The sequence below is a fragment of the Echinops telfairi genome, unplaced genomic scaffold (assembly GCF_000313985.2).
Source record: "Echinops telfairi isolate 266 unplaced genomic scaffold, ASM31398v2 ScPeMD7_7459;HRSCAF=8497, whole genome shotgun sequence".
In the NCBI taxonomy this organism is placed as follows: Eukaryota; Metazoa; Chordata; class Mammalia; order Afrosoricida; family Tenrecidae; genus Echinops; species Echinops telfairi.
The window spans coordinates 3,162,534-3,188,550 of NW_022111359.1; the positions used below are offsets into that span (position 1 = coordinate 3,162,534).

At 55.8% G+C, this 26,017-nt stretch overlaps 1 protein-coding gene across 2 annotated transcripts; it reads left to right on the forward strand.

Moving 5' to 3' along the window:
- Positions 1-19,764, forward strand: THOP1 (thimet oligopeptidase 1). 2 transcript variants are annotated; one of them, XM_004714285.2, is made up of 13 exons: positions 1-127; positions 6,681-6,893; positions 9,560-9,708; positions 12,217-12,324; positions 14,367-14,469; positions 15,353-15,513; positions 16,104-16,239; positions 16,945-17,311; positions 17,414-17,615; positions 17,953-18,139; positions 18,276-18,404; positions 18,918-19,054; positions 19,242-19,764. In XM_004714285.2, exons 1-13 carry the CDS (start codon positions 112-114, stop codon positions 19,395-19,397), a joined length of 2,064 nt encoding a protein of 687 aa, XP_004714342.1. In that variant the 5' UTR covers positions 1-111; the 3' UTR covers positions 19,398-19,764. The 2 variants fall into 2 exon arrangements, with proteins under 2 accessions (XP_004714342.1, XP_045156050.1); XM_045300115.1 differs by lacking the exon at positions 1-127 and having other exon boundaries at positions 6,814-6,893; positions 9,589-9,708.
- Positions 19,765-26,017: the final 6,253 nt, after the last annotated feature.

Consider the following 26,017-nt stretch of genomic DNA (forward strand, 5'->3'; position numbering starts at 1 on the left):
AGTCTAGCGACAGCGGCGACGACTGAGCTCCCTGACGTGCTTCGGGCAGCGACTGGCAGCCGGACAAGGACGAGGTGGAGCTAGGGAGCTTCTGGGATAGACCCGCCCGCCATGAAGCCCCCCGCAGGTACCGGCCTCCCGTCGGCGGGCGCGACTCCCGCGCCCCGTCCCTAGGTGCCCCACGCGCCCTCGGGCCTCCCGGAGTCTCCACTCGGCCTCAGCCCGGAGCGCAGCGACCCCCGAGGGGCCCTGGGCACGGGCGGGCGAGAGGCTGGGCCCCCGCGGTCCGTCGTAGGCCGAATGAATGAACCGGCTTTCCCAGCAGTTCATTCATTTCGCAGACACACGGTCCCGGAAGGGCCTGGGGTGGACTCCGCGGTCGGAGGCGGGCGGTCAACAGGTTGCTGAGCGGGCGGGGGTGCCGGGCACATTGGGAGCGAAGACTGACCCGTCGCGTCGACCCCACGGAGGCCGGCTTCCCGGAGGACACAGCCTCGGAGCGGGGATGGGGCGCTGCCCTGCGCGGTGGGGGTGGGGGATTGGGCTGAGGCCCAGCCCCGGTGGCGGGAACCAGAGTGACCGGTCTGGAGGATGACCAGCCAGCTGGCTGGAATTGGCAGGCCGTCTCCGGATTACAAACACGCCCCGCCCGCGCAGGGTTCTGGCCAGTTCATGCCCGATATTTGCTTTTACGTGGAATCTGCGTGGAAGCCTGAAGTTCAAATGTTTGTCTTCGTAAGACAGACGCCTGTAACCCAGGGGCTGCCTGCTAGTAAGCTGGCCAGCAGAGCCTTTTATTTTAAGAGACCGGTCCAGGGTACCGGGACGCTGGGGAGAGGGGCGGGGTTCTCTCAGGCAGTGCCCTTGACTGATTTGTGTTGGGAAAATCCCCCAGGCTGTTTTATGGCCTGTGACCCTTCAGAAGCAGCTCTCCTGGCCTCTCTTTGGAGGCACCTCTGGGTGAGCTCGAACCACCAATGTTTCAAGTGGTAGCTGAACATTTAACTCTTCCCTCCACCCAGGAACTTCTGCCTTCTTAACTGTTGAAGTGGTCATCACACCACTTAGTCACACGACACACACACACACACACACACACACACACACACAACCCCCCACACCACCCCCTCTTTCTCCTACAGGTTGCTGTTGCTGTTGATGGAGGTAATTAGAACTTTTCAGGTAGGCAGGAATGTAGTCCACCTTGTTATTTGCTGAATCTTCCACCCAGAGCCCTGTCATAGATAAAAGTCCATGGATATTTACTGAGGGAATGAATGCCTGTGCTCAGCCTCCTCTCTCCCATCTGGTCTGTCTTCCTGGAACCCTAAAGCTGTCCTTACTTGTTAGGGGCTGACTCATAGTGACTCCATTTACAACTGAATGAAACATTGCCAGGTCCTGCTTTATCCTCAGAGTTGTTATGTTTGAGCCCCTGTTGCCACTACCGTGCCAATCTATCTTGTAGAGGGCATTCTCCTTTTTTTGCTGCCCCTCCACTTCATCAAGCATGATGTCCTTCTCCAGGACTGGTCTCTCCTGACATCATGCCCAAAGTACTTGAGATGATGTCTTGCCATCCTTGCCTCTAAGGAGCACTCTGGATGTTCTTCTAGATAAATTTGTTCTTTTAGCAGTCCGTGGTACTATCTCTGTATTCTTCAGCACCACAAGTCTAATACTGATTCTTCTCTGGTCTTTATTCAGTGTCCAACTTTCACATACCTGTAATAGACTTGAAAATACCATGGCTTGGGTCAGGGGGTGCCTTAGTCCTCAGGTAACATCCTTGCTTTTCAGCACATTAAAAAGGTCTTGTGGAGCAGATTTACCTAATGTAATGTGTCCTTAAAGAACATGCCATTAAAGCAGTGGTTCTCAACCTTCCTTGTGCCGAGACCCTTTATACAGTTCCTCATGTTGTGGTGAGCCACCAACCATAAAATTATTTTCGTTGCTACTTCATAACTAATTTTGCTACTGTTATGAATCGGGCGACCCCTGTGAAAGGGTCGTTCAACCCCCAAAGGTGTCACCACCTGCAAGTTGAGAACTGCTGCATTAAAGGCTGAGGCATCCTTAGCCAGGTGGTGGTGTGGTTAGGCCATGGGCTGTAACAAAGTCTGCAGTTTGAAACCACAGGTGCTGCTCCTCGGGAGAAAGATGAGTTACTTTTGTAAAGCGTTAGTCTCAGAGGACTAGTTAAAGAGTTTCAGACTCTCTTCTGAAGTCTACTTTGATTCCCACCCCCACTTTCTCTAATGACCTTTTGCTTTCTTCAAGAATAAAGTTTCGATGTCATCCCACAGCTCTTCTGTCATCAGTGTTTCATGCATCAAATCTGCCCCTGAGATGTTCCCAGAATTCAGGTGGGATGGATTCAAGGTGGTATTTTGGTGCTTGTGGACTTGTTTTCATTTTCTTCAGCTCCAACCTGAACTTGCTGCTAAGTGCCACTGAGTTGGTGCAGACCCTTAGCAACCCTGCACCACCCTCACAATTGGTCCTGTGCTTCAGCTCACTGTTGCAGCCACTATGTCAGTCCTCTGGTTGAAGGCCTTCCTCTTTTTCACTGCCCCTCTAGTAGACCAAACTTGAAGTCCTCCTTCCGAGGACTGGAATCTCCTGTCTGACAACATAGCCAAAGTATGTAAGGCAGAGTCTGGCAGTCTTTACCTCGAAGGAGCACTCTGGCCACACTTCTTCCAAGACAGATTGGTTTGTCTTTTTCAGCAGTCCATGGGCCTTTCCATATTTTCTCCAGTCCCACAGTTCAAGCACATCGATTCTTCTTCGGTCTTGAGCACTATGAGCAAGATGGTCCGGTCCACGGGCTGCTGCTGCTGCTGCTGCGTTCCTGCCTCGGCTCCCCACGGGTGCCGTCACTTTGACTCCTGTGTGTTCCATCAGGGGGCGTGCATGTGCCTTGTGTGTTGTTGAAAACCATATGGTTATGGAGAAGTCGTTGGTCTTGCAAAATTCTATCATGTGATCTCCAGTTTCATTTCTTATCACCAAGATGATATTTTACAGCTACTATTCATTCCTCTTTTTTTCCCCCCTGGCTCCCCCTCTCTACCCCACCCTCCCTCTATTCATTCCTCTTTATTTCCAACTTTTTGCATTCCATCATTGCCAATAATGATCAATGCATCTTGATTGCATGTTTGATCAATTTCCAACTCTTTATGCATTTCATTTCATTTTTTACAATTTCCAGTTTTCCTATATTCATATTTCATACATTCCAAGTTCTGTTTATTAGTTGATGCCTGCAGCTGTTTCTTCTTATATTGAATTGTGCTCTGTCAGCAAATGAAGGTCCTGAAGGGTTTACTCCCACAGGCTTTATTCCATTTACGTCATGGTCAATTCAGCCTCCTCAGTCATATTTTGATGATTGCCTTTCACCCTGAGGGACTCACCGTCTGGCACTATCTCTGCCCATGTTTTGCTTTTGTTCGTTAGATTTCAGTAATCGACAATGTTTCAATGCTATCCATAAGGTTTTCATTGGCTACTTCCTCTTAAGCAGTTTATTCTTCCTGTATCGTCTTTTCAGTCTGGAAGCTCTGCTGAGACCTGTTCACTCTGGGTGACCCTGCCTGGTATTTGAAATACTAATGACATAGTTTCCAGCATCATGGAAACCCACAAGCCACCACAGTGTGACAAACTTGACAGAGGAGTGGTTCTTATAACGACCTTTAATATAGATCCAAAACCTGTTAGCCGTGATGGTAGAAGCTCTGCCCCTGTTATTTCAAATACCACCAGTATCAGTAATATCCCGTGCAAGTACAATTTTGCTGAAGATCACTCCAAACATTGGGAGCAGCAGTACATGGACAGGGGCTGCCTGAAATTCAAGCCAGATTCAGAAGAGGACACGGAGAGAGGGACGGCATTGCCGATGCCAGACCTTGGCTGAAAGCAGAGTAACAGAAAGATGTTCACTTGCTTTGCCTCTGCACAGCTATTTGACTGCATGGATCATAACAATGTATAGGTAACTTGGAGAGGAATGGGAATTTCAGAACACTTCATTGTCCTGATGTGGAATCTGTACATGCACGGAGAGACAGTCTTCCTAACAGAATAAGGCCCTACTGCTTAGTTTAAAGCCAGGAAAGGTCTGCATCAGGGCTGTATCCTTATTCATACTTAATCAGTCTGTAGGCTGAACAAATAATCCACGAAATGGAACTATAGGAAGAATGTGGCAGCAGGATTGGCAGAAAGCTCATTAACAGCTGTGATGTGCAGATGACACCGCCTGATGCTGAAAGAGAGGAGGACTTAAAGCACATGCTGCTGAAGCTCAAAGTCTAGCCTTCAGTGTGGACGTAAAGAACACCCAATCCTTACAATTAGACCAGGATATGATAAACGGAGACAATGGAGAAAAGTGTGAAATTGCCAAAGATTTCATCTTGCTTGGCTCTACAGTGATCATGGAAGCAGCAGTCAAGAAATCAAATGATGTATTGCATTTGGGTAAATATGCGCAAAGACCTCATTAACATTAGGTGTATGGGACTAGTCATTTTGACACATCTCAATTTACTCAATGCCAATTACAGAAATCTTTTATGCTTACCTTCTACCGTTTATGCTGACTTTTATCCATTTAGTGAGACAAACATATAGATATGTAGCCAAAGTAACTTTGCCTACTAATCTCAAAATTCTCTCTCTTATACTTACTGCTATGGATAATACACATTAATTTGATGCAAACGTAAATTGAGTATTAATCTCAGTGAATAGATTTCATTCATGAAAGTGTTATTTTGGTAATATGTGTGCTTTTTTTGTGTGTTTGTTTTGGGTAATAAATATAAACAGCCCAAAAGTTATTAGAAAATAAAGATCAAATGTAAAGACAGTGCATCAGAGATTGTCATACTGACTAATCCAAGTGACCCTTAAGGTACATCGAACCCAATATCTCAAAAATTATCAATTTTATACAAATAAACAGTATCTCATAGTTTTATGTATGTTAATAGTGTATAATTATGTTGCTTTGTATATTTAAGTAGTTTTTTTAAAGGAAAATGTGTGTTTTTTCGCATGTCAATTTGACACATATCTGTAGAGATGGGCATATAAGAAATGTCTGTAAACGTAGTGTTAAAGTGTTGAAGAGTAAGGGTGTCCTTTGAGGACCAAGGTGTGCCTGACCCACGTCACCGTAGTTTCAGTCCACTCATGTACATGTGAAACATTGGGCAATGAATAAGGAAGGATTACTGAATTTGATGTTGGCAAAGAATATCGAAAGTAGCGTGGCCTGCCAGAACAAACAAACCTTGTTCTGGAAGGCATACAGTGAGACTACTCCTTAGAGCAGCAGTTCTCAACCTGTGGGTCGCCTGATTCATAACAGTAGCAAAATTACAGTTATGAAGTAGCAACGAAAATAATTTTATGGTCAGGGATCACCACAACATGGGGAACTATATTAAAGGGTGGTGGCATTAGGGAGATTGAGAACCACTGCCTTAGGGGCAAGGATGGCAAGACTTCATTTCACAGGCTTTGGACATACTATCAGGAGAGAGCAGTCCCTGGAGAAGGGGCCATCATTCCTGGTAGAGTTGATGGGCAGTGAAAAAGACCCCCAACAAGATGGATTGACACCCAGTGGCCACAACAATGGGGGCAAGCGCAGGAGCAGTTGTGAGGATGGTGCGGGAGCAATAAAGAGAGCTGCCCTCCAAACTAAGGACTGTCCTTGCTGGTGGCTGGTCACCGCACAGCTCAGCTAGCAGGTCGGCCTCCATAGCCCCTCTTGGGAGTTGTTTGTTACTGTGTCGCTGGCGCTCTGCCCTGGAGGGATTGACCGTTGGTCTGGACAGCTTGATGGAAGAGATGGCCATGCCTTTCTCTTGTGGGGCAGCTGATGGGTTCGAACTGCCCACCCTTCGGTTAGCATGACCGTGCACTTTACTCACTGCCTGTGAAAGCCCCTCCGGGACTCGGTCCCACTCTGAGACACGCTGGGTGGGGAGTAAAAACTATGTGCCCTCCTGGGTTCTGGGTGGCATGCGTCTACCAGGATCTGTCTCCCCCACCCCCCTCACCCGCCCGGCTGTGCCACTCTGACATGTCCTCACATGTCCTGCTTCTCGGCCTTCCCACAGGTGGTTCCTGGGTCCTGACCTTGCCCAGCCCTTCTTTCCTGTAAGCCTGGGGTGGGGTGGTGGGGTCAAAGTCCCTAACTCCATGCTAACCACACCTGTATGTCCTGACTAACCGCCCCATTCTGAATGACTTGTGAGATGCTTGTCAGCTGGGCAGCGAGCGAGCGAGCCTGGAGAAAGGGTTTCTCCGGCCACACCCCTGTTGCCCCCTCTGCCCTTGCTCTCTGGCGCCCTTGTTGTGTGACCCTGGGGCTGTACAGGTGCTGCTCCCTGCAGTGAGTGCTCTTCTCTGGGCGGGAGTCTCCTGCATCCCTGGCCCCCACCTACTTGATGCCATGAATACTTCCTAAATTGTGACATCGAGAGATGTTCCCAGACATCGCTCAGTCCCCGGAGGCAGTCACCCCAGGGAGACGCCAGCACAACTGCCCATGTGCCCCACACAAAGCCTGTGATGCTTTGTGTGGGGGGCATACCCCTCTGTGAGAGTGGACAGGCACGTCACGGGACTTCTTTCTGTCCCCCATCCAGACTGTGCTGGTGACGTCTCTGACGTGGCATCCCCGTGCTCCATGGAAAACCACTTGCGCTGGGACCTGAGTGCCGAGCAGATCCAGACGCTGACCCGAGAGCTCATGGAGAAGACCAAGCAGGTGTACGACCAGGTGGGCGCCCAGGACTTCCAGGACGTCTCCTATGAGAAGACGCTCAAGGCCCTGGCCGACGTGGAGGTGACCTACACGGGTAAGCCCTGTGTGGGAGCGAGCGAGCGAGCGAGTGAGGGGCTCAGCTCCTGAGGTCCGTGCTGGTTCAGATCCCACTTCTCACTGCTGTCCAGTCTCCTTGACTCGAGGTGGAGCGCACAACCCCTCCCCCCGCCCAGGCTGGTGCCCCCCCCTGCCCCCCCGCTGTGAGCCAGAGGGTTTCCAAGTCTGAGTATGTGAGTCTGGCTGCGGGGACCTGATTGGGGGCGGGCAGCGGCAGCAGCTTCCTCACATGTGGTGGGGTGTGATGAGCAAGCCCATGGCACAGGTACAGCCACCGCTGGTGCCTGCTCAGTGACACCTGAGAGCGTGAACAAGAGACTGTGCACAGAGACAGATGCCGGGAGCCGACTCCAGTGACGGCAGTGACCTGGGGGATTTGTTTTCACTCCTGACTGCCAAGCTGGCAGCAGCTCTCTGTCTTCCCACCCTGCATTGTGCTTACCTGCTGCCATTAGGTGACCTCGTCACCACCTGTCTGGCTGCCCTGGGGCTGCAGAGCCACAAAACAGAGGCTTCAAACCACAGGAGCCAGCTCTCCCCCACTGTGGGCCCCTGGAGCCCCAGCATGTGGGGAGGGAGCGGCTGTTCTTCCACGGGAGGCTCCAGGCGGGCTTTGTCCCCACCTCCCCAAGCTCTGCTGTGCTCTCCCACCCTCTTCCTCCCCCTTCATGTGGCATCTGCCCTCTGTGTCTCTGTGCCCCAGTTTCCCTCAGCTCCCATGTGGCCCCACTGTCACTCAGACCTCTGCAGAAACCTGTGTCCCAGCAGGGCCCTGTCCCGGGTTCTGGGAGTCCCGCCAGCTGGCTTCTTTCCTCTAGGCGAGATCCACAGTGTAGGGTAGTTTGTGGTGCCGTGGGTTCAGCGCTGGGTGGCTCCCCTCACAGTTGGCAGTTTAAAGCCACCACCTGCTGCTTGGGAGAAAGATGTGGCCGTCTTCTTCTTGAAGCTCAGCAGCCTGGGGGCAGTTCTGCTCTGTCCTCTGGGATCACAGAACAGGATGCAGAGATGGCCTGAACGAAGCCACTGAGAAGCAGAGCAGTCACGGAATGCAGACAAAGCAGGTGGGCTGTTCAAGATCTCAGCAACAGGGAAACAGGCGAAGCAGAGCGTTTGGAATTTGGCAGACACTTCAGTGGTGCCGTGAGTTAGGTGCTGGGATACCAGCTACAAGGTCAGCGGTTCAAATCCACCAGAGAAAAATGAGGCTGTTGCTCCCATAAAGACGGATGGTCTTGGGAACCTTAAGGAGCAATACAAGCCATGGTCTTTTCAGTCACCGCACATGCATGTGAAAGTTGGATTGAAGAAGGACGGACAAAGAAACCGATGCATTTGAATTGTGCTGGAGAAGACTATTGAAAGCACCGTGGCCTGCGAAAAGGACAACCTTCTTGGAAGAAGTACAGCCAGAAGGCAGCTTAGAGGCAAAAATGGTGAGATAGCATTTTAAATGCTTTGGACACATTGTCAGGAGAGACCGGTCTGTGGAGAAGGACAGCGTGCCTGGTAAAGTGGAGGGACAGTGAAAGAGGAAGGCCCTCACGGAGATGGAGGGACACCGTGGCTGCAGCAGTGGGTCGAGCAAAAGAACGATGGTGAGGGCGGCGCAGGATCGGGCAGTGTCCCCTTCTGTCGTGCAGGGGTTGCTGTGAGTTGGAACCAACCCTGACAGCCCCACTCCACAGCAAGGGGCAGTTCTGCCCGGTCCTGCAGGGTCCACATGGGTTGGAGTGGACTCGATGGCGTGGATTTCTCGCAGTGATGAGCTCATCAGGCTGCGCCTCTGCCCATTCCCAGCACCTCGACCGGCCCGCCGCTGTCCTTCTCTCTCCCTCAAATGAAAAGCCTGCGCACTCCTTCCTGAGGGAGCCGAGCGTCCAGGAGCAGTGTGCTCAGCTGGAGGGCCAGGGGAGGTGACGCACGCGCTCCACACGCGAGTGTGTTTGTTGGTGTGGCTCCTCACTTTGCCCGCCGTCCTTGGACAGGGTGGACCAGCCCCAGAGTGTTTCCCAGGCAGTCAGTCCTCACGGGAGTAGGCGGCCTCATCTCTCCCCCTCGGAGTGGCTGGTGGCTTCCACAGGCTGACCCTGTTTTTCAAGGCTGGGTGCTTTTGCCACCAGGGCTCCCCCTCACTGGACGATCATGGGTTTTAAAGCATCGCCGGAGAATTGGGTGAAACCAGGATGGGCCAGTACAGAGTATGTCCTTAGTGGCGTGCAGCGTGGCTTCACAGCACTCGGGGACAAACTGCCCTGTCCTCCCATCCCACTTTCCTCCAAGGTCTGAAGGCCGCTGATTTCCATGACCGCTGTCCTCCCTCCCCAACAGAAAGCGCTCTGGCGAGGCTGCTCTGGGGGCTGTCTCAAGTCCTCAGGTTGGAGCCCAGGTGCCCTGTGCGTCCCCGAGACGCCTCGTGACAGGGTGCCGCCCTGGGCTGTACTGCCCAGACTTTGGTCGGAGACACAAGTCGTCCTGCTCTGCTTCCCCTGTACCCTGTTGCTCAGGTGGCACTTAGCCCGGCCTGGGCCTGATCCCCCCCGCCCCCGCGTCACACACCGACACACGAGCCGGTGATGGGTTGGTGGGCACTGGCCAGGCTTCCTGGCCCATTCTCATGCCTGTCCCGTTGTCTGCCTGTTTCAGTTCAGAGGAATGTCCTTGATTTCCCTCAGCACGTCTCCCCGTCCAAGGACATCCGGGCCGCCAGCACCAAGGCTGACAAGAAGCTGTCGGAGTTTGACGTGGAGATGAGCATGCGGCAGGACGTGTACCAGAGGATTGTGTGGCTGCAGGTGGGCGTTCAAGGGAGCAGAATGACCGAGGCTTGGAGGGAGGGAGGGGGCAACAGACCCCCAAGCCCCTTGGCAAAGCCTCTGGAGAATTGGACAGTCTGCCAGGCCACAGTGAGTTAGGAGAACAGGGACATGAGGAACACCCACTCCTTGGAAGCTTCAGAGAGGCAGCACTTGCCCACAGACAGAGTTCACAGGGTGCGGGGAGGGAAGAGGACGGGTGAAGCGGGAGAAAGTGGGGTACGTGAGTGCCCTGACGAGGGGACAGAGAGTGATGGGAAGCGCGGGTGTGGATTGTTGGGTGGGAGGCGGGTGGCCTGGCCTGCACAAGAAAGTGTGGAAGAAGCAGCAGCTGCCCTGGTTCCAAGCTGCATCCCTGCTCCCCCACTGCCCGGGGCCCAGCACACACTGTTGGGTCATGATTCAGTGTCACTGTGATCACTGGCTGCCACCAGTGCTGGAGCCATAGCAGAAGGGCCCCAGAGGCGACACAGGTGCCTGGAGCTCCCTGGGAACACAGTTGCTTTGCTGTGGTACAGATGGGGGAGGGGGAGCCCCCGAGAACATAAGTAGAACTTTCATTGCTTTTTCTGTATCATTTGGGAGAAGGCTTACAACGCAAACCGATCTTCCACTCCTTGATTCCCGCGCCTCTTGTTTGGTGACATTGGTGACCTGCCCTTCCGTGTCGCAGCCCTCTTCCCGCTTTTCCCCCGGGTTCTAGGCTCCCCTTCAGACTCTGTCCCAGCCCTTCCTGGCTTTTTCCCTGAGCAAGTGCTGCCCCTTGAGCTCTGGTGGTGGTCGGAGGAGTCCGGGCTGTCTTCGCGGGTGGTTCCTCGCGTGGGCCCGCCTGTGGCGTGGCTGAAGGTGGAACCGCGGGCATGAGTTCAGCTCCAGGCCTGAAGGCCATAATGTCACCCAGCCAGTCAGCCTGGTCTCTGGTGGTTTTGAGCTTTATTCCGCTTCCCTTTCAGTGCTCTGAGTGCGGGTGGCCGGGCACCACTGAGTTCTCCCTCTCCCTGGGACGTGGGACTGAGCTCCATTAGTTCTGGCTCTTGGGTCCTTGGTTAGAATTTCTCGTGGGACGAGGATGACGGTGACACTGACGACTGGTGATGCCCTGGGTCGAGCAACCTGGGCCTCCGTGTCCAGCTTTTGAGTGGACACATGTCTTCTCCGCAGGACTGATGTCCAGGAGGTGCCTGTCTGGGGTTCTAGTTTATGAGAATCTGCCTGCCTGGCCCCTGAGGTGGCTGCCCACCCTATTGTCCACTCTGGCCAGCTTCACTTGAGTGGTCCTGCCTGTGAGAGCGTCATGTCTGTAGCACTTGGTGTGTGGAAGGCGGCAGCCCCCAGCGGGAGCCCTCGCTCCATCTTGAGTCTTGACAGAAGTCTAGGTGCCCCTGACTTTCTGCCCACCCCATCTCCAGTGTGCTGACCATCGGGCAGCACTGGCTCCTCCAGGTTGAGGGAGGAGCCCCAAGCCAGCGGGAATGCCCGTGGCGGACAGTCAGTTGACCAGCAAGCAGAGACGGGCTGCTGAGGCGCTTTGGTCTGAAGCGCGTGTGACGTTGGGGTCGTGTTCGTGATGACTCGGAGCGTGCTCCGGAGGCCACCACGTAGCCAGACGACTGAGGCCTGAGAAACCAGCCTGTGGCCTTTTGTAGGCCAGGCCCGCCCTGCCCAGTTTCCCACCAAGACAATTGACCTGCCCCCGTTCTGCCCGGTGGTGATGTCCTATGTTCCCTGGCACCTGGGTCCACTGGGCCTGGTAGACTGACCAGGTGACCGAACACTGGCATCCCTGTGAGATCCAGTCTATGTCCTGATGTAATTGAAAGGAAGAAATTATAAGGCCCACAAAAGTTTTGAGGGTGCGAGAGAGAGAGAGAGAGAGAGAGAGAGAGAGAGAGAAGAATGCATTCTAGAGAGAGAGAGAGAGAGAAGAATGCATTCTTACATCAACTTATATAATCTCAGGCATGCAAGTGCCGCCCCCATAATTTACAGGTAACCACGTATGTAACAAAGTGGACAGTTTCTTAACCCTGGCAGTCTCTGAGTTTATTGGAGGAGTGACCTCACATCAGTTCTGGGGGCAGGTAAGGAGAGCGGCTGTCCCCTAAGCAGGGAGAGCAGTTGCTCCTATGATAAAGCTGCCAACCAGATAGCAATCAGTCCTGTGCTTGTGAGAGGTAATTTCAAGGTAGCACTATTCTGGGAGGATATTGTGGGGATCAATCTTAATTATGAGAATGGGATTGAGACTCATCTCTAACTCACAAGTGTGCAGGCCTCCCTCCACCCAGAACCCTGGCCTCCCAGGCTTCTTCAACTATGAGAATAAAGAATTTGTCCACATGCTGTCTACCCAGTCCTCAGTTTCCCACGTCCCCATGCCCCTCATCGGAGGACGGTCTCCGGCTGGGTCCAGGTGTCCTGGGAGGGTCTCTGGAGGGACTGTGGTGTGCGCATGTAGACGCCCAGGACTCTGATTTCTGGTTCTAGGAGAAGGTGGAGAAGGACGGGCTGCGGCCTGAGGCCATGCGCTATCTGGAGCGGCTGATCAAGCTGGGCCGGAGGAACGGCCTGCACCTCCCTGAGGAGACCCAAGAAGTGAGTCTCGGGGCGTGGGAGTGTGGTTCCTCATGCCCTACAAGGGAAGGCCCAGCCCCTGGGTGGGGTGGTCTCCCAAACCACCCTTCTTTGCCTCCTGCCTCCCTCCACCCTCCTGAGTCAGAGGAGGCTCCTGGCACAAGCACTCGGCATGTCTGGCTGACCTCATGGGGACCTGTGTCCAGTGGCACCTCCCACTTTCTGGAGGAGGAGGGTGGTGCAGGCCCAGCGCAGTGTGCAGGAAGGTGACAGGGTCTGTGTGTAGACCACATCCCCTCTCCCCTCCCCGAGCTGGGCGCTGCAGGAGTTCTGGAAGGCCGCCCTTAGAGCAGCTTTACTCCATGGTTTCTGCCTTGCTGAGGCAAAGTGACACCCTGAGACCGCCCCCCCACCCCCACTTGGCACGTGTCCCTTTCCTGAAGGGCAACAGGCCATGGCCCCTGGAGGCTGGTGCTCGGGGGTCCGTGTGTGCCATTTGATGGCCCACACAATCTTTGAAAAGTTGTCCCCGGCGAGGCCTTCAGACTGCCCTGCGCTCTCCACCCTGGCCGTGCAGCAGCTGTCCTTGTGCCCCGATGCACCAGCTCTCCGGGAGGCCCTACTCCTCCAGCCTTTGGCCTGAAGCATCCACGTCTCTGTCCCCTGCTGCTGCTGCTGCTGCTGCCGCCGCTGCCGCCTTGGCTGCCTCCCTCCCTCTCCCCCTGAAGTCACAGCTCTCTGCCTTCAGCGTCTCGGGGCCCAGAGCACACACTGGTGCTTCTCCCCCCACCAGGTCTTGGTGCTCTCTGTTTCTCCTCTGATCAAGGACCTTTTACGTTTTCGTTGTTGTTTTCAAAAGGAAGGTGTGTCATTTTCCCCAAAAGGAAGGTGTGTCATTTTCCCCGCGTATGTATTTTTTAGCATGATCTTCGCAAGGTCGGTTTCTGATCTTAGGGTGAAGTTTGCTCTGAGAGATCCTGTAAAGCCTTTGTTTTTTGGACTAATATGTGGTCTGTTGGGGAGAAGGCCCCACGTGCGCTGGGAAGAGTGCATGCTGGCTGTTGTCGGCAGGGTGCTGTGTGGGTGTCTGCACGGGCAAGTGGGCTGAGAGTGTTGCTTAGCTACTGCTCGGCGCGGCAGCGGTGGTGAGATCCCTGTTCCTGCCTCTGCACTGGCTTGTGGGACGGCGAAACCGACCAGTGCCCACCCCCACATGGGGTGTGTATGTACCTTCTTTACATTACCAGTAAGCTGCTGAGCCCCCAGGGTGGGCCACAAACACCTCACATTCACACAGTCCTTCCTACTCAGTCCAAACCCCAACCCCAAGTGACCCTGTGGGACAGGGTTGAACTGCCCCTGTGCATTCCTGAGACTGTAGCTATTTACGGGAGTAGAAGGACCTGTCTTTCTTCTGAGGAGCAGCTAGTGGTTTTGAACCGCTGACCTTCCAGGTGGCAGCCCAAGTCGTAACCACTGCGCCCCCCAGGCTCCTCCCTCCCTAGTCTCTGGGGGGTCACAGCCTGCACCTAGAAGGAAGCCCTGGGGAGGCGGTTGGTTAAGCTTCGAGGTGCTGACCCAAGATTGGCGGTTTGAGCCCACCAGCTGCTCCCCAGGAGAAAGGTGAGGCCACGTGGGCCTGTGAGGGCGGGTCGCCTTGAGGAAGGAGCCCCCAGGGTCAGTTCTGTCCTGTCCCGCAGGGTCCACAGGAGTGGGAATGGTCAAGGGCTTGGTTTCGTTGTGCTGATGCGGAGAAGCGCCTTGTCAGCTACGGCACTGCCCACACTGGGCCCAGGGGGTGTTTGCCTGCCGCCCTGTGGGAGGGGACCAGCCCAGAGGTGTCTGTGTGACCTTGGGTGGCGCTGTCCCAGAAGCCAGTGAGCTTGGTGCGGTCTGCTGGGTCCACGTCACACCGGCATCCAGTTTCCTCACTTCCTTTCTGGCTCGATGTGGGTCCTCCCCTCCCAGTTCTCACCCTGTCTCCCTGCTCCCAGAAGGGGGGACTCTGAGCCCTGGGGGAGCCTCTGCTGGAAGTGGCCCCATCGTGACGCCCTTCCTTTCAGAAAATCAAGGGCATCAAGAAGAAGCTCAGCCTGCTGTGCATCGACTTCAACCAGAACCTCAACGAGGATGCCACGTTCCTGCCCTTCTCGAGGGAGGAGCTCGGTGAGCGGGCCTGGGGCCGCACTGCCTCACAGAGGTTCTAGAGCCTTCCTGGGATCCAGTCCCCACCAGAGGCCAGCCCAGCGCATGATGATGATGGAGGGGCTGGGCTGGGGGCCAAGTCACCAGACTAGCAGAATTGTCCCTAAACAGAGGGCCAGCCCCCCACCTGGCCGCCTTAAAAATACAAATCTCACAAACCAGGCACAGGCAGGGTCTCTGGTTCTGGGTCTGCGCAGTGGGGATTCACAGGGGTGCCCGGTGGGACAGAGCAGGTGATCTTGAAACCTCGTGTTTGGCGGGATTCCATGGGGGTCTGGGCACACGGTGCCAGTCATCCCAGCCTCTTTCTCATTCCGTTTGTGTCTGCACGGGCTTTTGTCCGGAACCTTCCAGCTGTGGGGAAAGACACTGGGACCTTTTCAAGTCCCCTTTTGTTGTGTCTGCTGCAAACTCGCAACCCAGGGTGGCCCAGGGTGCCCAGAGAGCTGCCCCGCGAGCCCAGGCGGCAACTGCATGGGGACAGCTTATCAGGCCTTTCTTCCGGGAGTGGCTGGGGGGCTCTGCCCTGCGAGTGTGTGACTGATGCACCACCAGGACTCCCGTGCCATGCGTGTGTCTCTGTCCAAGTGTGTGTATCCATGTGTCTGTGTCCTTGCCTATGCATACGTGTGTGTAGTGCATCCTCTATTGCGTGTGCACCCTCTATTGCCAGAGTCCCTGGTGGCGCACAGTTAAACGCTCAGCTGCAAACTCCAACGTGGGTGGCTTGAACCCTCCCAGAGGTGCCTCAGAAGACTGGCCTGGTGACCATGCCTTGCCCTTAGAAACTCCTCTGACCTCTGAGGGTGCCTCCACTGAGTGGGTCCTGGCTCTGTCTCCCTAGGCGGCCTCCCGGACGACTTCCTGAACTCCCTGGAGAAGACCGAAGACAACAAACTGAAGGTCACCCTCAAGTACCCGCACTACTTCCCACTGCTGAAGAAGTGCCACGTGCCTGAGACCAGGAGGAAGGTGGAGGCCGCCTTCAACTGCCGCTGCAAGGAGGTGGGCCCGCCCCCGCCGGCCTGGCCACCCCCACTCAGAGTGCCCCGAGGGACAGCAGAAGTGCCTGCTGGGCGGACTCTTCATGGGAGTGGGTTACCAGGGCTTCCTTCCTCAGCCCTGGCAGGTGGTAGCTGCCAGCCTTCAGTGAGCAGCTGAGCACTCACTGTTTGCATGGGGGTCAGTCAGAGCCCGCTCCCCAGAATCTGAGTCAGCCCTGTACCCCATGGGGAGCCCGCCCGCTCTGGGCTGGGAAATCCCGTTTTCTTTTCAAAACACGCCTTTCTCTGTGGCACTTGTTGCCAGAGTCCCTGTGCCATCGAGGCCACAGACCAGAGCTGCCCCCGTAGGATTTCCAGGCTCCCATCTTCATGGAAGCAGACTGCCCGTCTGCCTTTCCCCTGGGGGCCATGGGCTGGGTTTGAACTGCCCACCTTGGGGTTAGCGGCCCATTGCTTAGTCGCTAATGTACCGCCTCTGCTGCTTCAGTGGCTGTGCCCCTGCTCCTTCCTCGCTGGTCTCTGTGGGCCTGCGTGGAGCCTGTGGTGGGGAGGGGGGGACCTTTGCCCACGGGTTGGCTCTGTGTGGTCCAGGAGAACTGCGCCATCCTCAAGGAGTTGGTGGACCTGCGGGCACAGAAATCCAGCCTGCTGGGGTTCAGCACACACGCCGACTACGTCCTGGAGATGAACATGGCTGAGACCAGCCAGGTGGTGACCACCTTCTTAGGTAACTGCCCCTCCCGCTGTGGCTGCTACATGGGCTTGCCACCAGCCGCCTCCATCTGTCTGTGCATGCATGTATGCATGCATGACGTCACACACCGTGAGACTTAATGATCACGTGTCCAGCCTGGCAGCCTGCCCTTTTCATCCCCCATCACACACGGATGCTACTACCCCTTCCCCCAACACACAGATACTACTGTTTGCCTCACCCCCACTCCCACTTGCTCACACTGGGCTGCGGGTGCGGCTGCGACATCCAGCCTGGATCCAGGGCCCAAGGACTCGCAGCCTTGCTGCAGGGAGAAGGGCGGCTCTGTGCCAGTCCTCTGGTCATCACACACACTCGCTGGTGGGACAGCTTACTGGGAAGAGTGGTCATCCCTACAGTGAGCCCCTAACCCCTCAGTGAGGCAGTCCCTGGTCCCCACAGAGAGCCCCCAAACCCTCAGTCTGCAGGCCTCTGGCCTCAGCGGGTTCAGGCCTCTACAGTGAGTCCCTGCCCCGCCCCTAACCCCCGCTGCTCAGTGCGCTCCCAGCCCCGCTTGAGCCCCAGTCCCTGAGCGAGCCCCTGACCCCTCGTTACCCCCATCCCCACCCTCAGCAAGTCCATGCTGGTGGTGTACCCAGAGTTTGCCTAGAGGCTGGGTGGAGTGGCGTGGGGGGTGGGGAGTGGGAGGTAGCTTCTGGTCTCTGCCTGCCCCCGCAGACGAGCTGGCCCAGAAGCTGAAGCCCCTGGGGGAGCAGGAGCGCACGGTGATCCTGGAGCTGAAGAAGGCTGAGTGCGAGCGGCGCGGGCTGCCCTTCGACGGGCGCATCAACGCCTGGGACATGCGCTACTACATGAACCAGGTGGAGGAGACGCGCTACAGCGTGGACCAGAACCTGCTGAAGGAGTACTTCCCCATGCAGGTGGTCACCCAGGGGCTGCTGGGCATCTACCAGGAGCTGCTGGGCCTCACCTTCCAGCGGGAGGAGAGCGCTGCTGCCTGGCACGAGGACGTGGAGCTCTACACCGTGTGCGATGCTGCCTCGGGCCAGGTTGTCGGCAAGTTCTACCTGGACCTGTACCCTCGGTGCGTGCGTGCGTGCTTGGCGGCGGCTGGGCATGGCCTGGTGGGGCGGGCAAGAATCGCTGCTGTCCTGGAGACCCCTGACCCAGGCACGTCCTGCTGCAGGGAAGGAAAATACGGGCACGCGGCCTGCTTCGGCCTGCAGCCGGGCTGCCTGCGACCAGACGGGAGCCGCCAGATAGCCATCGCTGCCATGGTGGCCAACTTCACCAAACCCACACCTGACGCCCCGTCGCTGCTGCAGCACGACGAGGTGGAGACCTACTTCCATGAGTTCGGGCACGTCATGCACCAGCTGTGCTCCCAGGTGCGTGGGGCAGGGCGGGGGGGCGAGAGCGCAGGACGAGCAGGCTGGTCAGGTGGTACAAGATGGGGCTGGGGTGGGTGGCTCTTCCAGAGCCCAGGCCCCGGACCTTGCTGCAGGACCCTTGTCTGTGTCCTCGCTCATACGGAGTCACAAGGGGGCTCCTGGTGTGCCCTGCAGGTGCATGTGTGGCCACCGGGCGTGCGCCCCCTGCCGCACTTGTCCATCTGCCCCTTGGGGTCAGGAGCGTGTCCGAGGCTGTCGGCCTTTAGCAGAGAAGTGTGGGGCTGCCAGTGACCTGCTGGCAGCAGGCTTCGGTAGACCGGCAGGTGCCCCGCAGGCGGAGTTCGCCATGTTCAGCGGCACGCACGTTGAGCGGGACTTTGTGGAGGCGCCCTCGCAGATGCTGGAGAACTGGGTGTGGGAGCGCGAGCCCCTGCTGCGCATGTCCCAGCACTACCGCACCGGCGGCGCGCTGCCCCCCACGCTGCTCGACCGCCTCATCGCCTCCCGCCAGGCCAACACAGGTGCGGGACTCGCTGTCAGCCCCGGGCTTGGGGCACTAGGGTGGAGGGTGCCATTCCTGCCGGGAGGTCTGAAGCAGGCGGCGGTGCCGGGCTCCCTGCTGGGGGCCCTCCTAGTGCTGCCCTCTTCCCCTCGAAGGTCTCTTCAATCTACGCCAGATCGTCTTGGCCAAAGTGGACCAGGCACTGCACACGCAGCCGGGCGCTGACCCCGCCGAGGAATATGGGCGGCTCTCCCAGGAGATCCTGGGGGTCCCCGCCACACCAGGTAGCCCCTAGAGCCAGGTCGCCTGGAAACATGGCGAGGAGGGGCCCTGTGGGTGGAGAGGTTCAGGGCATCATTTAGAGTTTGCATAACTAACCTGCTGCAACTGCCAGTGTGCAGCTCACTCCTGGTGTGCCTGACCTCACCCCTGAGCTCCCCCTCTGCTTGGCCTGCAGAAGGGGCCTAGTGTCTGCAGTGAGTTTCCGTGGTGGGCAGACTCTCCCTGCCCCCTAAAGCTTGGCCCTGAGCTCCTGGTGGGGGCCAGGCAGTTCCACTGTAAGTTACCACCCTCCAGTCTGCGGGTGCTCTGGTCCCATGGGACCCAAGTGATGTTGAGAGACATTTGTGGCCGTCACATCTGGGAGGTAGAGTTGTGTAGAGGGGTGCTGGATGAAGCCACCACTGGCCACCCAGCCTCAGAGTCCAGGACCCCTCATAGGCTCCCCATGTATCTGCCTTTGGGGACAGGTGGTAAGGCCCTCACCGTGTGCCTCCCCCACCTCCACCCCCACCCAGGCACCAACATGCCAGCAACCTTCGGCCACCTGGCGGGCGGCTACGATGCCCAGTACTACGGCTACCTGTGGAGTGAGGTCTACTCCATGGACATGTTCCACACCCGCTTCAAGCAGGAGGGCGTCCTGAACAGCAAGGTCAGCCCTGTGTCCCCTCCCCCACTGCTGCAGGAGAGCATGCGGGGGTCTGGCGGGGCCCAGACTCCCGGCCTCTCACATGATGTGGGTCCTCAAGCAGGGAGGGGTCGCCACACCTCAGCAGTGGGTGGGCTGTAGGGTGTGGGGACCCCTCCAATTGTCCATTGACCCCTCCTCTCCTCCATAGGTGGGCAAGGACTACCGGAACTGCATCCTGAGACCTGGGGGCTCCCAGGACGCCAGCGCCATGCTGAAGCTCTTCCTGGGCCGCGACCCCAGGCAGGACGCCTTCCTCCTCAGCAAGGGGCTGCAGGTGGACGACCCCCCGCCAGTGGCCTGCTGACTGGCTACTCGGAGCTGTACGGACAGCAGGCCCCAGCAGCCCGGCACCTGCCCAGCCCTGCTCTGAGCTTCCTGAGCCGATGGCCCAGGGGGCACTGGGAGGGGCACGTGCTGTACTGTGGTACTTCTCAGCTCCCAAACCCTCCTCCCGTGGCAACTAGGGTAAAGAGGAATCGGCTTTGAGGATGCCCACTGGGCTGTGGCCACCTCTCACTCTGAGCCCTCCCCTCAGGACCCTCTTGTGAACTAGGAGAAGAGACAGGACCCTGGCGACCCCAGCCCTGCCTTTTCTATTGCTGACTGCCTCACATCACCTGCTACGTAGGGAATCACGCTGGTGTTTCTATTAAACCCTTCATTTTGCTGGAGGTCAGACCTGAGTTTCCACCTGCCACGGCCGCCGGTACATGCCTCCTGCCCCATGGGCTCCCCCTTCTGGCCCAGAGACTTGCTTTCCTAAGGGGGTGGGGAAGGGGCTGCGTCCCAGAGTGTTTCCAGAAAAGCCTGCCTTGCTCAGTTCTGGCCAATAGGAACCAGGCTCAGCTTGGGCCCCTGAAAGTCTGAGGGAGCAGGTACAGCCGCCCTTCATGAGCATTCCCCAGGGAACACCCCTCCAGACTCCCACTTGCTCTTCAGGGTGGTTACATGCCTTCGTTGCAGTAGAAATTGTGGTTTTTAGGTGCCTCGAGTCTGTTCGATTCATATTGACAACAGAACAAAACAGCACCCAGTCCTGCGCCGTCCTCACAATTGTTAAGTGTGAGCCCTGTGTTGCAGCCATTGTGCCCATCCATCTTGTCGAGGGTCTTCCTCTTGTTCGCTGCCCCACTATTTTACCAAACACGAAGGTCTTTCTGGGGACAATATGTCCACAAAGTATGTAAGATGAAGCCCCGCCACCTTTGCCCCTAAAGAGCACTCTGTACTTCTTCCGAGACAGGTGGGTGTATGCTTTTAGCAGGCCAGGTTGACTAGAGAAACAAATCCAGTGTAAAAAAGAGCTTTATATTAAGAAGTAATTATCAGGAAAACATTCCCAGCCCAGTCCAACTCAAGCCCGTAAGCCCGGTACGAGTCTGTAAATCCCTCTTCAGACTGGCACAGGCACAAGCAGTGATGCACAGTGCACATGCAGGCAGAGCACAGGGTTGGTGGGTGCAGTTGTGTCTTTAATGGCAGTCACGTCACAGGGCCAGCCAGCAGGAAGGGGAAGGCAGAGAGACGGGGAGGTTCCCAGGGCCCTCCTGTGAGAAAGCCACGCCCACCAGGAGGCGCCCCCAGCCTGGCTCAGGTTGCACACCCGCGTGCCAGGGCCCTCCTGTGAGAAGGAGGCGCCCCCAGCCTGACTCAGGTTGTGAGAAGGCCACGCCCACCAGGAGGCGCCCCCAGCCTGACTCAGGTTGCACACCCGTGCCAGGGCCCTCCTGTGAGAAGGAGGCGCCCCCAGCCTGACTCAGGTTGTGAGAAGGCCACGCCCACCAGGAGGCGCCCCCAGCATGACTCAGGTTGCACACCACGTGCTCAGCTCTGTCTTCAGGTTGACGTGAAGTTACCCGCCTGCCACACAGCGGGGGACGTCGCATCCCTGCCAGCCCCACGATTCAAGTGCAGCGATTCCGTCTTCACCCACAGTCCAGTCTTCACGTGCACAGGGGACATCCGGGCGCCGCGTTCCCCATGTTCGCCCCACACCACTTCTCCCCCTGGGAGTGACCCTTGGGAACCCAGCCTCCTGCCCCAGGCCCTCCCTAGAGCCAGCAGAACCAGGGCCGGGCACTAGGCCACGCCCCTGTTGGGGATGGCTTTCTGGGCTGGGCTGTCCACCCAGCCATGTGCAAGGAGTTGTCTTTGGACACTTGGGGACAAAGGGACCGGCACCGGTCCGTGAGAAGGCAGAAGTGACATTGGATCCTGCCAAGGCAGCTGTGCTGATGTGGCCCACCTAGGGTTAAGGGAGGACAGAAGCAGCCAGACGGCACCCACCACACAGGCTACTGCACCCCACGGGGCGGGCCTCAGAGCTCTCAGGCCAGGGCTGCAGGCTCTGTCCCTCCCACACGAGGTTTCTCTCACCTGGGTCTGGAGTCCCAGCTGAATGCTGCTCCCAAATAAGGCTCTCACGTGACTCACCGTTTGCCGCTCAGCCTCCTGGTGACCCCCCCCCCCACCGCTGCCCGCTCATCTCCCTCTTCAGTGGTGTGCCTGATGTGGTCTCTCTTCCCCAACATGGGTGCATGGCCTGACGGGCTGGCACAGCAGGCCCAGGACTCCAGGCAGGATTAAGGCGGGAAGAGCCTTCTCTCTCGATCTGAACCTGGAGGGCACGGAGCCAGCTCGGGCCTGGCCCACAGGGGCCTGCCCCTGCAGAGTTTCATCACGCAGCCCTGTGAGGCACAGCCATGTGTCTCCAAACTGTGTCCTTGGCAACAGTGTCACCGAGGCGCCTGTGAGCTCGGCGCTGAGGCTGGGCCTGCCCCACTGCCACCTTCCCAGAGGTATCCGGCCCATTCCCAGAGGGCCTGTCCAAGACAAGGACATGCCCAGGACAGACGCACTCACAGTCTGCAGGGCCTCAGCCCAGCTGCTTAGGGGATGGGGACCAGGGTAAGGAATGAATATAGGGCAACTGATAGTCTAGGCAGGCCCCTAAGGCACATGGGGTTGCCATGAGGCCAGCCCCCCCATTCGACAGTGAACTACCCCCCTCCACCCCGCAGCGCACGGTGCGGTAAGTGGGCATTTGTAGGAGGCCACGGTCGTGGTCAACAGCGCAGTGCGAGTGCACGTCTACCCCAGAGCCTCCTGCAGCCGGCTCCGCCCTTTTGTGCATTCCTGCTTTGCAATGCCTGCTGTCAGCATGCCCCCCGCCCCACGAGGCGACCACCACCACGTGTTGCCTTCCCTTCGGTTCGACCCCAAGCGTGCAGAGTAGGAGTGCCCCGTAGGGTTTTCAGACTGACCTTGCAGAGGCCAACTGCCTGGTTTTCCTCCGTGTAACTTCTCTCAGAAACTCACGCATCTCCCCATCCCCCTGCAATAAGCAAACAAAAAAACCCACGGATCCCTGCCATCAATTCAATTCTGGCTCATAGCGATCTTCCTGGACAGGGTAGAACGGACCTGTGAGTTTCTGAGACTTAACTGTTCACGGTAGTAGACAGCCTTTCTCCCATGAAGCGGCTGGTGGGTCTGAACCACCGACTTTGCAGTTAGCACTGGGCATAGCCCAATGGGCCACCTCGGTTCCTCGTGAGGCACTGCCGGGTGAACTCAAACCAGCAGCCTTTCAGTGAGCAGTCAGTTGTTACTGCACTCAGCGTTATGGCTTAGGGGAGCACTGTTTAATTTAGGGTCTCAGACCCTGAGCCGGCCCCCGTCCAGGATTTCACGAGACCGACCGAGGCAGCAGGTTGCAATGCACTGCAGGGTTGACTCCCAGCCCAATGTCTAACCCACGGAGCCACCAGCTTCTTGGGAAAGGCTCTCGGAATTCCCAGCGGGAGCAGCGCCCCCAGACGCTTGCTCTGGGCTAGAGGAGGGGCCCCTTGTCGCGGGGGGAAGCCCGTGGGCCCCAGGGACTCTTCCTGCTCCCAATTAAGAGGGTGCCGGCAGTACGTTTGTTGAGAGCAGTAAAGATCCCCGGTTGGAGCTAGTGGTTTGAACCCACCCAGCGGCTCTGAGGAATAAAGTCCTGGCAGTCTGCTCCTGTAATGGTGCCAGGCCAGGAAGCCCCGGGGGGACAGTTCCCCTCTGGGAGTTAAAATCCACTGGGGGTGAGATCCACATGACGGCACCCAACGATACAAGAGGGGAGGGGGCTTCCTTTTCGGGGTTTGGAGGATCTCCTGAGGTTCTGGGACCTGCTTTTTATTTATTTTTATTTTTTCTTTTTAATCATTTTATTGGGGCTCATACACTTCATCACAATACATAGATCAATTGTGTAAAGCACACCTATACATTTGTTGCCCTCATCATTCCCAAAATTTGCTTTCCTCTTGGGTTCCCGGAATTAGCTCATTTTCCTTTTGGGACCCGCTTTCTTAAAGCAGGAAGCAGGCTGCTAAAAAACAACGGGGGCAGGGGGGAGGGGTTGTAAATGAATGGACGGATTCTCGTGCTCATGAATAATTCATATCGCTAACATGACTACACTGCCGAGCAGCTTTTTGGAAAAACCACAAGTTAAAGATAATGCAAAGTTCTGCTTTTTTAAAAAAGAAAAGGACGTGTGTGTGTGTGTGTGTGTGTGTGTGTGTGTGTGTGTGTGTGTGATGCCTCTAAAAGCTTGTCCCAGGTCGAAACTGAGGGTCCACACTCGGTACTGGACAGAGTCTGGTGTGATCCCTCAGCGTGGAGTCTGGGTTGAATCCACTAAACCTCTTTAGCTGTGCTCAGTCTCTGGTCATTTTGTTTATTCAACAACCTGCTTACAACATAGACAGCAACTAACAATCACAAGTCTAGTATTTGTGTGTGTTTCCTCATTTATCCTTCCAATAACCCAGCGAGTCAGTAGCTAGTTCTATCTCCATGCTACAGAGGAGAGAACAGAGACATACATTGCCCATGATCACACAACTACAAAGTAGGGGGATAAAGACATGAACACAAGTCTTCTGTACCAGGCCATGCCACGGAGGAAGCAGAGTACGGAGGAGGTGGGGTGAATTCCAAATTTATTTTAGAAGTCACTGAAGCCTGAATTGTCTTACTTCCCAGGAGATCATGAAGTTACCTGTCTGACTGTGTTAGACAGGGTTCTCTAGAGAGACAAAACCAGATTACTAGTAATTTTATATTTATAAAGATAGATAAATATATAACAAGAAATGAACTGTTAAATTATATATCTATATAAAGATAGATGTATAATACAAGAAATGAAGTTAAACTATAAAGCAGTACAAATGGCTCAGTGCAACTCATTCCTGGCAGTCCTTTAAGTCTTGAGAGCTGTCAGGTCATCCTCTGTAGAAAGAACTCCGCTATCCCAGCACAGGCAGCAAAACAGCAAGGCAGGTCACCAACTGTCAGCCAGGTCACCAACTGTCAGTCCCCAGCTCAAGAGAGAGAAATTTCAATCGTGTGGTCTTAAAGGGACCTCAACTTACAGCGACACAGTCCACAGGCTAGGTGTCCCACAGGTAGTGTAGCCTCTAAATTGAAGCACAGAACAAGCAAGGCAGCCGCACACTGGTCCGATGATCAAACAGCGAGAGACAAGAAGGTGAGGCTCACTGAGCCATTCTTCAATTAATCCCACTTGTGTTTATCGGCCAGGCTGACACAATAAACTATCTCACTGACCTCCTTTTACTTAAATGGGACCTGTTCACACCAATTTGTTGCTTTCCTATAAAATTGTTCTTTGTTGCAATTGAAATAACCCCGTTCATGGCTACGTCACATGTGTCAGAGTAGCGCCGTGCCCCACAGAGTTTTCAGTGACTAATTTTTCAAAAGTAGATCACCAGGGCACAAACCTCCACCTTTTCATTTATCAGCCAATGTGTTAGGCAGGGTTCTCTAGAGAAACAAAACCAGGACACATGATTATATATTTATATAGTGAGAAGGAATATAACAGCTAATAAGCCCAACTCACTTCCATGAAACAGTTAATATACTAGAAGTCCTTCAACTCACGTGAGCTGCTGGGTCCAAGGTCAAGGAAGCAGAAAGCAGAGTCCTCTCGGGCAAGGCAAGCAGCGTCTGCCCACAGGCAGCAAGCAGCAGGGTGGGTCACCAACAGTCAGTAGCTCCAGAGCTTAGAGAAGCTGGCCTGGGTGTGATATTGAACACAAGCAATGCAAGGCGACGGGATCCACCAGCCTCAAGCTCAAGTAATATATGCACCAGCAGCGTGGCAAAGCTGGTCTTGAAGGGGCCTTATGCTCTAAGGACATGATCCACATGTTGGCCAGGCCCACAGGCAGTGTAGCTCACTGGTTGAAACAGAGAACTAGCTTCAGCAGCAGCATACACCCTCCAGCATGCTCTGATCACCAGCATGGAGCAAGAGAGAGGGGGCGGGCCTTGCAGAGTCCTCTAATCAAACTGCGACCTGACTCACCCTACATGTTCCTATTGGCCAGGTTGGCACAATAAACTATCACAGCCAAGCATTGTAAATGTTTGTGCCACCTAGGGAATCTCAAGTTGTAAAGTATGGAGAGTACAATACCAATTTAATAAAATTCACAAAAATGGCAAACAGTATTACACTGTATGTAGTCTATGGCTCAGTCTTCGGCTGGATGTTCCAGAACAGCAAAGCCAGTGAAGCTTATGTATGTGTGTCATGGAAAGGACTCGTGGTTGTGGAGGCTGATGATTCCCAAGTCCATGGGCCACACGTCACGTCGGAGGCTTCACCTGACTCATATTGTTGCAGATGCGGATGAACCCAACTCAGCAGGGAAGACAGGTAAACGAATGGCTCAAGCATCAAGAACCAGAGGTGTGAGAATGAAGAGCCTGATGCAGCGTCCAGAGTGAGAAAAATGTCAGCTTTGCTACAATGTCTGTATGCATTAGAGGCATATCACACACCCCAGGGAAACTCCTTTAAAACTGGTACGCTGATCACATGAGATTGCACCATGAAAGTGATTACAT

Coding starts and splice junctions, on each gene's coding strand:
- THOP1 (XM_004714285.2), top strand. Junction 12,325..14,366: donor TCCCTGAGGAGACCCAAGAA/GTGAGTCTCGGG, acceptor CCTTCCTTTCAG/AAAATCAAGGGCATCAAGAA. Junction 19,055..19,241: donor AGGGCGTCCTGAACAGCAAG/GTCAGCCCTGTG, acceptor TCTCCTCCATAG/GTGGGCAAGGACTACCGGAA.